The 13,793-nt window shown below is 41.7% G+C and overlaps 1 protein-coding gene across 1 annotated transcript; it reads left to right on the top strand.

Moving 5' to 3' along the window:
* Nucleotides 1-13,226: 13,226 nt before the first annotated feature.
* Nucleotides 13,227-13,525, top strand: LOC108572520 (putative uncharacterized protein DDB_G0271982; the record flags this gene model as incomplete). The annotated part of the gene is made up of 2 exons (XM_017934772.1): nt 13,227-13,322; nt 13,463-13,525. Coding segments are annotated over exons 1-2 (159 nt in total), but the record flags the coding sequence as incomplete, so codon positions are not given.
* Between the last annotated feature and the right edge of the window lie 268 nt (nt 13,526-13,793).

A 13,793-nucleotide genomic window follows, 5' to 3' on the forward strand; every position in this document is an offset into this window, starting at 1 on the left:
GTTTGAAATAAACTTAATCCGTAGGAACAGTGGCACAAATATGCCACACGGTAGTAATTATAGAGAAAATTTCCGTCGTGATAGACATTGAAATTACGCAAAGTGCTTCCCTGCTGAATGTTATTCACCAAGTGTCTTCATCGATTTTAGGCGACCATCGCCAGACCGACGTTCAGCAAACTACCTTTGACAGTGTACGAACAATTAATGCACCTTCTCCAAGTACTTTATAAAGCAAGTGCCGCATTGTCCCGGTTTTGAAAGCTGTGGAGTGTGTAAGTACTGTCTTAAATGCACCTTGTCCAACGTGTTACTCGCTTGACATGTCATGCAAGAGCTGCTTCTAGCCTCTGAAGAATAACTGTATCATCTCTCGTGCTTCACTCGAATACAGGTTTTTAACACGTGGCCGGGGCACACACGTGTTTCCTGCACGATCCATTCTATTTCTATGCGATAGATCAAACTTGATCATGCAGTTCCTGTATGAGAAATCATCGTCAATTTGTCTGCAGCTTGGAAGACATCGAATATCGAGTGGGAAATATTCTCTCTGCGACAGATCTTTAAAGGGGTATTCTAATTTTCGTAGACAACAAACCGGATATTCTTTTTTTTTATTTTTGCACTTATAGTTTGGAGAATATGTTTGTCGAGCAAGTTTTCGAAATTGGATAAATCGTAAGAGCTGTGAGAGAGTTTGAACGACTTGAAATCATGCCCAACGCAAATCTTCGAGAAATCTTTAAACGCGGTTTTCTCTTTTCTTTCTTCGTTAGAGGGATAATAATACGTTTAAAGGGATTTTAGGAATCTGTTAGAGGATAGGCGGAAAAGGAAAGGTTAGGGGCGTTTCGTCCTGGAACTCCTAGTGGACTCGAGGCTTTCTAGGAGGCCCGTGCCTTAGACTCAGGTCAGAAGTTGTATATATACAAATAGGAACCTTTATGAGGACTAGCGAGAATCTATGGTTAGTCTGTCCCTCTGGTGGCAGAGCGTAGGAGGCTCGCTACGCGCTATTTTTGGTATTTTCTACTTTGCTAAAAATTGTCAAAAGCTTCTAACTTCGAGTACATACCGATGTCACAAGGTGAACGAATCTACGAGCACCAAAGTGTTCTTTTCAAATAAGTTCTATGAAAGAAATTATGCAATTTTCAAGAAACACGATTTCGAGCAATTTTCCTCACGATACCGCCACGCGTAATTTCGCAGCAAAGCGCAAACGTCGGTACAAACAGATCAATTATTTAGGTAAATCGAGTATCCAGCTTTCAGCCGCTAAATTATTTTCCAGCCGACCACCTTCTGATTCCCAAATTATATTCCGCGAAATAATAGTTCTTCTACAAGCGAAATGCACAACGCGTTGCGTATTTAACCCGTTTCACGCTCTGCAAGAACTGCAAAACGATTTCGTATCGTTCAATTAAAATGTCAATAAATACTGTTCAGCGTTTGTCCCGTATCACTTGATTAGCCGTTACGAACTGATGAAAATCTAACAGAAACGACGTGCTCTTTTCCTTTGGCGCGACAATTCGAATTTTCGTTACGTTCTCGCCCGGAGTGATTATACCGTAAGTTCGAAACTCTTTCATGCACGATATAAACGCGCAATCAATATCTACATATATACCGTGAAAGTTTCAAAATTCTACGATTCGTTTCGACGACCACCCACCGCTGTAAAAGCGAAATTACACGGAAAATGGTGAAATAATGTTGCACCACAAACGTATTAATATTTGCATACTGTGTGTTATTCTTGTAAATAAAATAAATGTATAAACAGCAAATATGTCCGGCAACAGATATTGCATACGTTGCATAAATTGTAATTAAATATTCTTGTGGGCGTTGTTAAAGAGCGGAGAGTTAACCTTCGATCGGAAATTATAGAAACGATAAATTTTCCAACAAATATGACAAATATCCTAGGAACCGTTAATCAACATTGCAAATATCTATACGAATTTTGTTAGGTTGCTGAAAATTAGAGACTTTTAACACATTGAGCGCCGGCCCCGTGAAAACGCGGGATTCTGAGTCTATCGCTTGAGCGCTGACCCCGCGATAATGCGGATTTCTGGGTCTATCGCTTGAGCGCCGGCCCCACGATGATGTGGAATTTTTTTTGCTGGCATGGGTGTCTTACACATCGTTAAATTGTATATGACGAATATGCAATTAAAATGTACTATTTTACGAAAATGTATAATGTTTTGAATATTTTTTTTTGGCTACTCATTGATCAGAAACAAGCGAATGAGGCCGGCGTTTGGGCTTTAAGTGGCCGATACGTTGCCGGAGCTCAGGCTTTAAATGTCTCTTAGTATCAATATGAATAGTATTTATTAATCAAAATGTGATCCACTGATTTCAATAAATTTTCACCATCGCGAAATGGCACTTCTCTTTCGAAAAACGTGATCGTTATCTATCAGTGAATAGACACGTTCTAAAACTATCCGCGGTTATTTACCCTAACCGCACAATCCAAAAGGAAGATCCAAATACAAAAGACAATTCCTGACAGAAAAATTCAGGCAGCGAGGAGCAGAAAGTTGGGCAGAAATTGGCCGAGCGCGGGTCTTGAAAGAGGATGAACTCGAAACGTAACCAAGGCCGAGGCTCAATCACAGGGAACAACGGCGTGCATTCATACAGAACGGACGCTTCGAAACAGATTTCCACCTGGTCACGTCACGAAATAACCCTATTATCGACGAAAGGACTGTTTAAGTCCCGGCATTCAGGGGCTGGGCATTCGATAACGATTTCCGTTGCGTGTACCACCGCCAGGATGAGAATCCTCGTATATACACCTCGAAGGTTGGCCGTGCTCAAGGCCACAACTCATTCTTCAGCTTTCTATTTTTGCACTCGCGGTATCGAGCGCGCGTGTATGCGTGTGAGCTCGTCGTGCAAAGGATCGCTCGGAAAACCGGGGATCAGGCCTCGAATCGCCTCGATCCTTCGCCTTCTCCGATCGTAAATTTGACTTCACTGATGCCGTAAAAGCAACAAGGTTCCGTGCATCTCGTTGCAACCGCGTACACCGCTTACGGCTGACTGCAATTTTGTATCGAGAGCCGTTCTCCCCTTCTCTTTTTAATTTTTCTTTTTTCTTTTTGGCAACAAGTAAAACCACCGGGTCTCACGTGCGCGATCGAGTTGTTAAGGAGCACAGCACCGTACTCAGGAACGTGTGTTCGCGGTATGTTCTACATTGGCCGGGCTTGTACCAAACAAGCACGGTTATCTAATTCGTTACGCTTGTACAACGGGCTGAATTGGGTTTGAAGTGTTCCGAATGAAAAGATTCGACGGGCTGGTCGGTGGTAACGAGGCTATGGGAAATAGTTTAGTCGACGGTGCATAAAAATCGTAATACAGTTCGGCGTGCTCGTAAAGTTCGAGCATTCGACGCCGGGAATTATCAGGCGGTGAAGCTGGCTGGAAGAAATGTCGTTCTGTTGCGGGGATATAGATTCCCGTGATTGCATCCTAGGATGAACTTCGTTTCAGAAATGATATCGAACGTTAAAGTCGCCGTTTTTCAAAGTGAAATCGATTACAGTGCATTTGTACTTATCCTAGCTACTCTAGTCGAAATTACCCTAATACTCTACTATTTTACGCGACTGGTTCTTATGTATGTACGGCAACAAGTTCCTAGAAAAGAAATTATTTAAAAAAAAAATAAGAAAATATCAGTTTGATACAATTTGTAATACAGGTTAGACTGTTTATTTCTTGCACCTGAAATATCTTCAGCTTTTTTTAGGAGCAGGGTAAACTGTCTCTGGTGGAATTATTCGATTCAGAAGAGTATGTATAGTCTGATTGGATAAAACTGGATAAAAGTCCAAGGTACTTGTATTTTTAGTTCCACAAGACTTAATTGTTTCTGTATAGTACGATTAGAGTATTTTACGAGAAATTCATCAAGCTATAATTTGATTACCTTGAACGTGAAACTAACATTTTTGTTACCTTCAATACTTTCCCTAAAATAAAAGCTATATCCTTGCCTAATTCTGTAACTCGGACTAAAAATAAGCCAAATTCATTTTTTTCAAAATTTAGTTATATACACCAGCTTACTCTTCCTTTACTTTCAACAGAGTCGCAGAGATTTATTTACATTATCTAATACATAAAAATGATCCAATCCTTTGATTAAAGTTGCAATACTGCAATTTTATATCCTGCGCCGAACGCGTTAACAGCTCGAGACCTCGCAAAAGCAAAATTTCAATCCCATCCCCTTTCCCCCATTCCAAACAGTTCACCGTTTCGATTTTCCAAACACTCGATCCGAAGGAAAACGATCCGTCGAAGGAGGAATTCCGGATGAAAAGCGGAGTCCCTTACGGTGGACGTGCGACCATGAATCTAACTGGAGCCAATATCGTTACTCTCTCCCCATTTACCGAAATCCACGAAAGTGTTATTCCGGACGGTCCTCCTTTTTCCTACGTAACCACGGGGACAACAAAGACGGTAGCGCGGGACCGGGAGCGGTGAAAGCAGCAGCATCAGCACCGGCAGCAGCTTCACCTTTGCCACGGCACGAAAAAACGAAGAAAACAAGGCCCTGCAGGAAGAAGAAGAAGAAGAAGAAGGAGGTTGTGTGTGCGCGTCGAAGAACCGAAGAAGAGGAAGAAGAGGGAGAAGGGTTCGAGAGCACGGTCTACGCGTGGCCTCGACGTCGTTTCCTGCCCTGATTGGACGTTGGCTCGTGGCCGGCGCTCGCCATTCACCGGAAACCCAGCAGCGCTGCTCCAACGTTCGCGTGTACCCTCGCCCTCTCTACCCCTTTCTCTCCTCACCTGCTCCCACCAATTTTCTCTCTTCCTCTCCTCCATCTTTCTCGCACTACCTAGCTCTCCTCCTCTTTCAACGTTGGCTGCCCACGTTCCTGCCGCCTGGTCGGGCATCATCACCGGTTAGACCACTCTTTTTCTTCAGCTCGTGGCCTCTCTCCCGCCGCGGACACGAAGAGCAGCCGAGAACGGAAACCTGTTCGACCGGTTCTCCTGCTAGGTGCTACCTGCATCTCGAGCCTCTCTACACGGGCCTCAGCCTCTCCGGCCTGCCGTAATTGTAACGACGTCTTCGCGGATCGACGAGCTCCAGCTTCCCAACCCAGTTTCGAGTTTAGGTCGATCGACGACGAATCCGAATCTGTTTTAGGCAGATCGATAATAGCCAAAGGATAACAGCCAGGCGTTTCAGATTGCCCAAGATATGTAGTTAGAGATGTGACACCGGGTATTACTCGCTAAGTTCGAGCTGGATTGCTATCTGTAGGAACCGAAGGGAGAGAGACACCAGAAGGGCAAAATCGATTTTTACCGACTTGGTTCGAAGCAGAACGGATCAAGTGAAGTAATTAGAGCTGGTCAGAGCTGACACGATGATCGCTGGTGAATTCGAGTCACGATTAGAGGAAACGTAATTGCTTCTTGCCACGAGACGATCCAACTCTGATTGATCGGTGACTGACAACCAACCGTTCTTAATAGGTATTAAGTACAGCCTGCCATCTGACTGCCGACTAACTTCTTTGATGTCAACCAGCAAAGGCTGTCCTCAAATGTTTTCCTCTTAAGGCACCAGCCAGCGTTTCACTTGGAATCTTCGATCTCTGCAAAGGGTTTTTCAGAAAACCGTCGCAACCTACTTCCATCCATCTCCTGTTTCTCCCTGCTACCTTCTTGCAATTAGAAATAAGAGAAGGAGAATTCTGGAGACCTGCTGTGCTACATAGCGGTACAAGCACTAACAACACACAGCTTCTTCTTCTTCTTCGTTTCTGCGATCGAATTCCAGGCGATTTTCATGAAAACACTTGGAAATCAGCTTAGAGCTGCACGGAGCTGCGTAATCAGAATAGTGATGAAATAAGGCTCGATTTTTCTTTTTTTTTTTTGTTATTTCCTCAGTTTTTCGCGTTTTAGGGTGCTCGAGTGTACGCCGCTCTTTATTAATGTCCCCGGCTTTAAAGAGATAATGGATTATACGAGGAGGAAATGGAGCGGAGCCGTGAAGAAATACGCCTTTGACTTGCCGTGAAGGTTTTAGATAAAAGAGAACATGGTAATTCAGCGTGAACCAGAACACAACAACGCCGCCTTGGATGCGACGTAAAATTCGATTTCCCCTTCCGTCCGCGATTCTGGAACGATGTCGTTAAAGGGCATTGAAACGAAATCGTTCACTCAAGTGACTACATTTTAATCGAAGCATTTACTTTCAGCAGGCCTTCGCTGCATTCCCCCTTTTCAACCGAGCAATCACTTTATTCGCGCTACTCGAAACAAATTCCTTCCAGCGCGATTTCAAAGGGACGTATCTCCACGCGGCGGGAATAAGAAAAAAGAACAAATTCCAACGTACAATGTTCGATCCGTGGATATTTCACGCGAGTGTAAGAATAGTTTATCGAAGCAATCGTGGTCCAAACCTCGGCCTCCTCTACGAACGATATCGGAATTAACCCGGTTTTAAATATTAGCCTCGATCGAATCGTAATGTTCGGCGGTCGCGCCGGCGTAGTTTCGCGCAGTCAGAAATTTATTCAGCGCGAATACCACGCGACCGAACTCGTTTTCCACTCCGGGTATCGTATTGCAATAACGACGGCTGCAATATTAACAGCGGTGAAACATTTACGACCGTTCCGTTTTTATACGCGGCATATAGCGCGCCGACAGAGAGAGAAATTTCGTCGCAGTGTCCGAGTAAAAATACCGTTTTGACCAACGCGACCAGAAGATACGAGCCTATTTAGAGGCGTAACGGAACTTTCGTCGTTCGTTCTCCCTGCACCCGTGCAAACTGTATAAACTCTCGTCCCCCGGCTACCTATTGCCTCTCTAACTTTCCAAATTTCCAAGATAAATGGTTACTTTATCTGCCACGTTCCCCCCCTTACCATGCAAATTACGATATCGCCTTTATGCCTCCTCGCGCATTGAACTTCAATTGCCGGTACTTTCCGCGTTATCTCTGGATCTTTCTGATCGAACGACGAGTACGTATATTTTCACATCTTGTTAACAAATTCGAATGGGAAATTTGAAGTTCAGGGGAAAGATCGTTGCCTTTCTCCTCCGTTCAGTTTCTTCTCTACAGGCTCTGCCGTCGTCTAACGAGTAACCGATCATGAAATTAATCGGGCTCAAGTGAAATTAGTAAGTCGAGTAACAGTTGCAGTCAGAGTGGGGTAAATTCGTAACACTTCATCCTCTTAGAAGTTCCGCCTCCCTTGTTTTCGCTTGTTACACCAGGTATAGTTGCCTTGACAAATTGCGAAGCGAGACAATTAAATCTTCGCGTTACCGTGGGGGGGCCAGCAGAGGAATTCTTGCTACTCGAATTTCGTTTGTAAGTTTCGTACTTGGTAACAGATATGACTTGGACGTCTCCGTGAATGAATATACAGTTCTCACCGTGTGAAGTGATTAAGGGGGAACTCGTTCGTAAATAACCTTGTCACTTTTCCAGATAAAGACGTGAATTTCTAATTGACCTGAATTTAGAGCGGAACGACAATTGGCGTAATCCTAAAGAAAAGGAGACACGTAAAATTTTCTTTCGCCTTCCTTCGTTCCTCGAATTTCGAACGAATAAAAGCGTATAAAAAGGAGGGTAAGTATAATTGTTAAAACTCGGGAATCGGTATCAATTTCGTTCATTTCGCACCATCGATGTTACAGCTGAACCGTTAAAACGTATCGATCCCAAAATTCGATCACTATTATGGCAGCAATAATTTCACAGGATAAAATGATACTAATTTTCCAGTTACCCCCGAGGTGGAAGCGATTTGTTAGTTTAATTAAAAAGTAATTAACGAGGGGCAAGTTTTCCGAGCCGCCTAGTGTACCTATAGTTCCACCACGCGAAACTGAAGCTTCCAACGCGCAGGCCCAAGCAAACGAGCGGTAAAAAGGCACACAGGTAATTTTCACTGTATATCAGGTTTTAAAATTTGATGTGTAATTTTTTTTTCTTATTATCTAAAGTTTCCTATGTTAAATTGACAATCACCTGTATTCCTTTGGGAAAATTATCTTCATTTATTATCATGAAATGCCGGTACGATTAGTGTTAACCCTTTCAACGCTACGAACCCATATATGAGTTCCTAAAAATCGTTCACCATGAGCTGTGAACTCGTTTATGTGTCCACGTGCAATCATTCAATGCGCACTATGAATGTACGCATTTCTAAGTGAAAAATTGTTCAGTCCAGCGCACGGTTTATCCTAATCTTAGCGCTGAAAGGGTTAAAGGTTAATTTCCAAATGCCACGTATACCAAAAAGCTCAAAAAATGTAATTAACTTTGGATAGATTGAAAATCCTCAAAACATGAATCAAACTTCCTTGTTACACTTCATTTCAGAAATCACGCTGATTCGAAAGATCGCTGAATCTCAAGTGTATCAAACACTTTTTCAAATTTAGAAAAGTGAAACTTAATAATTTCGTTGTTATTCTTAATTGATTAAAACTGCTTTCTGTGCTCATCCGTTAACTATCATTCTCCATATAAGAGCAAGTGTGACAGCTTTATTCTATAGTGATCGACGAAGACGTCGCAAGTTCATCACCATCTCTCACTTTCTACCCCAAACTCCTCTCGAAAAGCTTCAATTTTGCGCGGCAGACTTTCGCCGCGGCGAAACACAATTTGCACTCCGTTACATATTGTTTTACGACATTGTCACATTATTAGCCGTAAATATTATTCCACCGGCGACGCCATCAATATTGCATCAATAATGGCGGCCACGTTGTGTTACGTGATGATGCTTCAGAGATCGCACTGTAATATCGCGTGATCGATGTTGATCTAATGTTCAGGGTTTGAATTAGAACCTTCGATCGACCAAATACAATTTGTTTCATCAACGTTTCCCAACAATATCAACGGTACAGAATTTCTAAGAGTGTTATGAGAGATCTGATATTTATAACTACATGTATCGCATTGCCGCGTAAATTTTCGATCGGTACTTTCCTTCAACCCTTTCCTCCATTATCGACCGAGTATTATTTCATCGTTAATACAAGACAAGTTGTATTTTTCAACATTTTTTTCCATCGTTATTTCAAACATTTCTTGCGATCTCGATGAATAGTTTCGTTTTATTTCCGGCCTCCTTTTCAAGGTTTCGAAAGATTTACCATCGGTTAACAAATATTTTCAACGATCTAGACACGTTCGTTTATTTCCGCGATATTGTTTAATCCAGCTGAAATTCCAAGCTGAAGTGTATGATATCGATCAGGGGACCGGCGTAACTCTACATGCAGCTAAATAGCAATTACTTATAGGCAAACAGAGCTAAATGGTAATTGTAGACGGTTGTTTATTGTAGTTCCGTATGGAATTATGTTCGTTAGATGACCATTGCAATATATAGATTCGAAATCAGATTTCAAGAAGGATTGCGAGCTTCGCGAAGCCACTGCTCATAAATTTCCAGATCGAATCGTGGTGTAATGATATTCGAAAATATACGACCTTCACCTAATCACCATATAAATTGGTCATTTTCACAGATAGTTTTCATTTTTCTTCCGTGAATCTCATTTTCTCTTTACCTACTTCCATTTGCCTATGTAGAAAAGTGTATTCCTTGAAATACTTATTTGTAATAAATTCAAACGTAAATAGTACTTTACTCGGATCAATATTTAACAGGCTTCCCTCCTCTCATTGCATAAAATTTTACGTTCGCGAAAGTTTATGTTCATTTTATGTCGTAAAAGTTAATTTTATGCAATGAAGAAAAGCCTCTGAAATATTCATCCGAGTAGAGTGCTGTTTCAGTTTCAACTTATTACGAATGTTTCGAAAAATTCAACTTTTCGAAATCTGACAAAAATTTCATCTACGAAATATCATTTTACGTCACGAAAGCTGATTTTATTCAACGAGAAAAAAACCTCTAAAATACTGATCCAAATGCAGTACTGTTTAACTTTCAATTTATTACGAATGTTTACTGCAAAAAAGTATCGAAAAATTCAACTTTTCGAAATTTTTTAAAAATATCATTTTACGTCACAAAAGCTAATTTTACTCGACGAGAAAAAGCCTCTAAGCGTTCTATTTAAGTTTCCACTTATTACGAACATTTACATAAAAAAAGACCTAACCTAAAAAGAATCTCCCGCGAAATATTTCACTAAAAATACAAACCAATTTTTCTATTTCAAAAAAAAATTGCAATTCACGCCAAATTATCACGAGCACAATTACCATTACCCAGCACCTTGTCAGACTACTTAAATCCCCATACCGAAGACATAAAATTAAAACGAAAGTATCTAACGACGATTCAACGAGACTCGCGAAACTTCAGGCGGCGTGTAAATTTAAAAATCATTTTACAGCGTGCATCAGAGAGAAACCGGGTTAAGAACAGTTTCAGGCCAAAACACACACACACAGCGGCGCTCGCGCCAGAGAGAAGCGTCGCTTCGATTATCAAAGAGGGTTAACGGTTATTTTATCGAATCATGGCAGTTCGAGGCAAGTAGAAATTGGCAACAGGTGGGATGGGATTGCCGCAGAAGCCACCGCCCTGATCAATACTTAATTACGTGATTCTGCACGGCACTCGTGTTCTCCAACCTTCCGTTACCCCTCTCTCTCTCTCTTTCGTTTGTCGTCGTAACTTTTGATACGTATGCTTAAACGTTCCCCATCGCTCTGATACCCGGCGCGCCTTCGGAACTTGGATTTAAATTATCGCAGATAAAACGACACCGAACGCGACACCTCGACAGGAGATTCTCTCTGCCCTCCAGATCCGATAAACCCCGTGTTCTTGCCGAACTTCCTTGGAGGAACGTTAGTATCATGAGCTCTGAAACGAACTTCTTACGAGCTTCTTCCGCTGTCGTATCACGATCTGTTTGATCTTCCTGACATCGATATGCTGTCACGAGATTGTATGCAACCATGCGGTAGTTTGAATAATTCAAACGAACCTCTTTAAACCATCCTTGTTTGATACCGTGCAAGTTGAACGAGGGTTTCTTTAAAAGATAAGTTCAAGGAGTTAGACCACATATGGGCAACCCTCGGCCCTAATCTATTTCAGCCAAGTTTGTCTTCAATCTTCGCGTTAAACTGTTACGTCGTTCGTTATATTCTAAAATTTATGTAGAGCTTTATACCAAAGTATTATATTACAAATAAATGAAATTTGATTTGTTTTAATTCGTTTAATATTAATTGATTTTATTTGATAATTTGGTCCGGCCCTTGACTCGGAGACAGAATGATCATTTGGCCCCCGAAAGGTTCACCATGCCTGAGTTAGACCATCCTTGAGGTCTGAAAATGATACCTAACTTTGATATTTTTTTTTTTGAGACTAGAATTGACTCCATCGAAAATTTTTCAGAAGAGTTTTGTTATGTTACCCTTGAAGAATGTAACAGTAATTTTTTCTTTAATTTCGGTAGAAAATTTCGTGGAAAATGACGTTACTTTCTTTGCTGCCACACGGTTTCACTTGGAACTAAAATTTTCGAATCCTCCAGACAATATAACCGCCAAATTTACTAACTTTGTGAATTATTGTGCAGTGAAGTGTCGTTAGAAACGAGCTGCAACGCGACGAACAGTAATATCCTACCTTTGTCGGAGATTAAGGAAACAGAGACTACTTGAGAAAATGTGTATAAGTTAGACGAAGAACTTGAATAGTTTGAATTTGCGTGAGCAATTTGAATTTGACGTTCGTTTAATTGAATTATGTCATAATAACGGCTGATCGCATCGTAGAACTCATTGGATAGAAATTTTTATGTTCAGCGATTGAATCTTAACTGCAACGTGTCTAGTACAGCGCGAGGGAGCTGGATATGGTGGTGAAAAGATTTACAACTTGTTGACCGGTTCGCTTATAGAGGCGTGGAGCCATTGGTCGGCTGGGTGGTGACTTTCCGGTACGAGGATGACGGTTAACAGTTATCGGCGTTAATTTATGACTTGGGCTGGCGGAACTGTCGGAGGTGTGGCGGAAAAATTGCTACAACTTACTTATCTACGTTTGAACGTAACGAGAATATTGTTAGGTGCAACTAATATTTTGTATCGTCCATGTGAACCTCGTAGGGAGAAAATTACGGTTGTTTACCATTTTACATTTTGATAGGAGAAATAATAATTTATAATTATTGTGAGAAAAATTAAACGGTTACGATAATTAATGCAATAGTATAGCAATAAATAAATAAATAAATAAAATGAGACTTATCTGGACACTATTCAAGTCAAGTTTCTATCGAAACGTCATTTCTTTCGAGATTTACAGTGACTTTTTTAATTCGATTTTCTTTACCTCTGCGATCTTTAAAATGAACGAAATACAGCATGAATTTTTAGCTTTGTCACTCATTTCTTGCTTCTGGAAGAAAATTCATTCGAAAGAAAAATTCGAAAAAAAGAGTATTTTAGGAAGTGCAAAATCTGCTACGGAGGACAATTTCAAAAGGAACCACTTTAATCAAGAACAACTTTCATTAACAAAGTTTTACTTAATTAATCCATGTATTTTTTAAATTAAACTTCACGTGTTAGAAATTTCCAGTAAAACCATTCTAAAAGAATTCGCACCACATTCTAAAACCAATCATCCCTATCAAGATCCGCCGTTTAAAAACCACCATACAACAACGCAACCTCTAAAGCCACAATATAGCTCCATCCTTCGGTGCCTTAAAATCACGCTAACAGCAACCAGAAAGCATCTCCCGCAAAAACTAAACAGCCCGTCGTTACAATTCCAGAAACGATATCCGCCGGGCCAATTAAAGGCCACTTGCGCGATAACCGTGCTGGGAACGCGGTCTGATCATCGGTCGAACGTCCGGTTCCAGCTGCGTCCACCAGCCAAGTAACGTCCGCGTGTATGCACAAAGGCGAGCCCCGGCTGCAAAAGCTTCTATAGCGCCGTTTTCAACCGGACGACCCAAATATGCCAAACGGCGTATCGTCGAATCTGCATGCGGATCTCCGTTCATTTCACCCTTCATTTTGCCCCCGTAAACAGACACACGCCGAGAGCGAAAGCCAGACGAGACGGAGAGGAAAATAGAGAGACGGAGAAGAGAGAGAAAAGGGAGGAACAGAGAGAAAGATTGAACGGAGAAAGGGAGAGAAGAACAGAGAGGAGGAGAGACAAAATGAGAGAGGGAGAGACAAAAGGAGGAACAGAGAGAAGGATTGAAAGGAGAAAGGGAGAAAAGGACAGAGAGAGGGAAAACCAGAGAAAGAGAGAAAAAGGAAAAGGGAGAGACAAAAGGAGGAACAGAGAGAAAGATTGAACGGAGAAAGGGAGAGAAGAACAGAGAGGAGGAGAGACAAAAGGAGAGAGGGAGAGACAAAAGGAGGAACAGAGAGAAGGATTGAAAGGAGAAAGGGAGAGAAGGACAGAGAGAGGGAAAACCAGAGAAAGAGAGAAAAAGGAAAAGGGAGAGACAAAAGGAGGAAGAGAGAGAAGGATCGAAAGGAGAGACGGGGAGAGACGGAAAAAGAAAGAAGTTGGAGTAGAGAGGGAGCGAGAGGGACAGGTACCAGCATTGCCGCGAAACGAAACCACGGTAATCCAAGCGAACATCTATCGTCGAATTAAACGAGTAACAACCCTCTGGGGGATTAGACTGGCCTGGGCTGGCTGGAAAACGATCGGACAATCCGTGTCTATAGGCACGCGTCATCGTCGGCAGGTTCATCAAGAGCTGAATCATTAG

This window comes from Habropoda laboriosa, unplaced genomic scaffold (assembly GCF_001263275.1).
Source record: "Habropoda laboriosa isolate 0110345459 unplaced genomic scaffold, ASM126327v1 scaffold129, whole genome shotgun sequence".
NCBI classification, from domain to species: Eukaryota; Metazoa; Arthropoda; class Insecta; order Hymenoptera; family Apidae; genus Habropoda; species Habropoda laboriosa.